The sequence below is a fragment of the Trypanosoma equiperdum genome (genome assembly GCF_001457755.1).
Source record: "Trypanosoma equiperdum strain OVI genome assembly, contig: ctg_406, whole genome shotgun sequence".
Classification (NCBI taxonomy): Eukaryota; Euglenozoa; class Kinetoplastea; order Trypanosomatida; family Trypanosomatidae; genus Trypanosoma; species Trypanosoma equiperdum.
In genome coordinates, this window is record NW_027124317.1 from 1 (window position 1) to 1,905 (window position 1,905).

The 1,905-nt window shown below is 44.7% G+C and overlaps 1 pseudogene across 1 annotated transcript; it reads left to right on the forward strand.

Moving 5' to 3' along the window:
• Window positions 1-666: 666 nt before the first annotated feature.
• Window positions 667-1,905, forward strand: TEOVI_000171400:pseudogene (annotated as a pseudogene). Its single transcript has one exon. A coding segment is annotated over exon 1 (1,239 nt).

A 1,905-nucleotide genomic window follows, 5' to 3' on the forward strand; every position in this document is an offset into this window, starting at 1 on the left:
GAAATTCGAAATTGAGAAGCAAGGTGCTAACTAAAGAAAAAAATCAAAAGCCAATTCAGTATAAAGATGAACTTTTAATGGAAGGTAGAGGCGTGAATTTGTTGCAGTCGTAGCGGGTAACGAATCCAGAATTACAGATAGTGGAAAATCAAAAATACCAACGAAACGCTAAAGCTAAAGCTAAATAGGATGCAAAAGCCAAGCTGAAAGAAGTTGAGAATTTTTACCGAAAGCAAAGGTGTACAATTCTTAAGAATTCAAACTGGAAAATATCACAAATTCACCAGCACCTGCATGCACCAAATCAGATTCTGCGTTTGCTACCTAATTTTATTTTAGTAATGCTGTTTTCGCAGTTGTGCATCCCCTTGTTCTGGTTAGAAAATTGGCACTTTTGATATAAACTAATACATGCAAAAATGTTTTGTAAATATATAGTTCATTCGCTTAAATAATGAGAGGAATGGTCATTTTTTAGTGGGCGTTGAAAACAGTATGGCCATCACAATGCGCACAGGCAAGTGAGTGCACTGCTCAACGCGGCAGGCATCTTCTGCTCCGTTTTCACTCATTTTTTACTTCTTGGTAAACTTTGTGAGGTGTGTTCAAGGAGCCATTTAAAGGGACTAGAGTTTGTAAAGAAAAGCGGTGGTTGAAAAAGTGCGCATGTTGATCGGGAAGTGGGCTATTTTTGTGTCGATAGTAACGCTGCCTTTGATTCCGCGCGCGGCACTAGTTGCAAAGGGTGCAGAAAATGAGGGCGACTTTAGGGCGTTGTGTGGTTTAATTAATTTGGCGAGCAACTCCGAAGACCACGCGGCACTTCTTGCGCGAGTCGAAGACACAGCAGCAAACATTGGAGCTATAAGCTTGGCCGTAGAGTATCAGAGTTTTTCTGATTTGGATAGAGCAACTAAAGATTGGGAAGAAATAGCGGACGACAGAAAACATTCTCACGAAACAAATGAGGGGCACCGGAAATTTTGGACAGGAGCAAGGAGCAAGCTTGGGGGTCCTGAAAAGGACAAATATGCGGTATGGACCGGGAGTGCCTTGAGTAAAGAAGATAAGAGAAAGGTAGCAAATGCCGCAGAACGTGCCGAGGATTGCATGAAAGATAATGATGGATTATGGAGAATATTGAAGGAGACATCAATAGAAAAAAATCTGATAGAGGCACTCTATGGGTCCGGACAACAAAATGGGGAGGTAATGAGGGGAACATACGGTCGAGAGCATGTGTGTGGTAAAGGAACATTTACAGCGAGTTGGGCTGGTTTGGCATTGAGTATTGACTTATTGTGTCTATGTGGTGCATCGGGAAATGCCGTTGAAAGCGACCAGGGTTGCTGCGCGGAATGCGAAAAAGGGGGCAATAGCGACACGTGGATACCCAGTCAGGCTGGAGAAGAAAGATGGGAATATCTCAAACACCAATGCGAAAAAATTGGCAGTAATGCCAAGCTTTCGAAGGAAAGTCTTTCGAACGCGGTGGATCTATTTCTCAACCGGCTTCAGGCTCCTCCTGGTCCCGACAGCGGAAGGTTGATGGTGCTAGGCAAGTTTGAGGGTAATTTGGCCACAGGTTGTACTGGAATCATCAAAACCGGGCAGGGACGCTGCGTGCAATACAGAGTAAGCAACGTCAAGCGAAATAACCCGACCCTACCGTGGCTGGAGAAAATGAAGGTGGCAGCCGATGCTATAGACCAACTAAGCGCCATCGACGCGAGGTTAAGTGAGTTAGAAGACGAAATAATGGCCTTAAACGCGAAACACATAAAAATCAGACCTGGCAGGGAGGGTGGCAGCCCTTACTCAGGAAGCAGAGGTGCGGAGGGTAGAAATAAATGGCCGGGCTCACCCAGACTCGAACAAAGCAACGGTAATAGAGAAGGCATATCG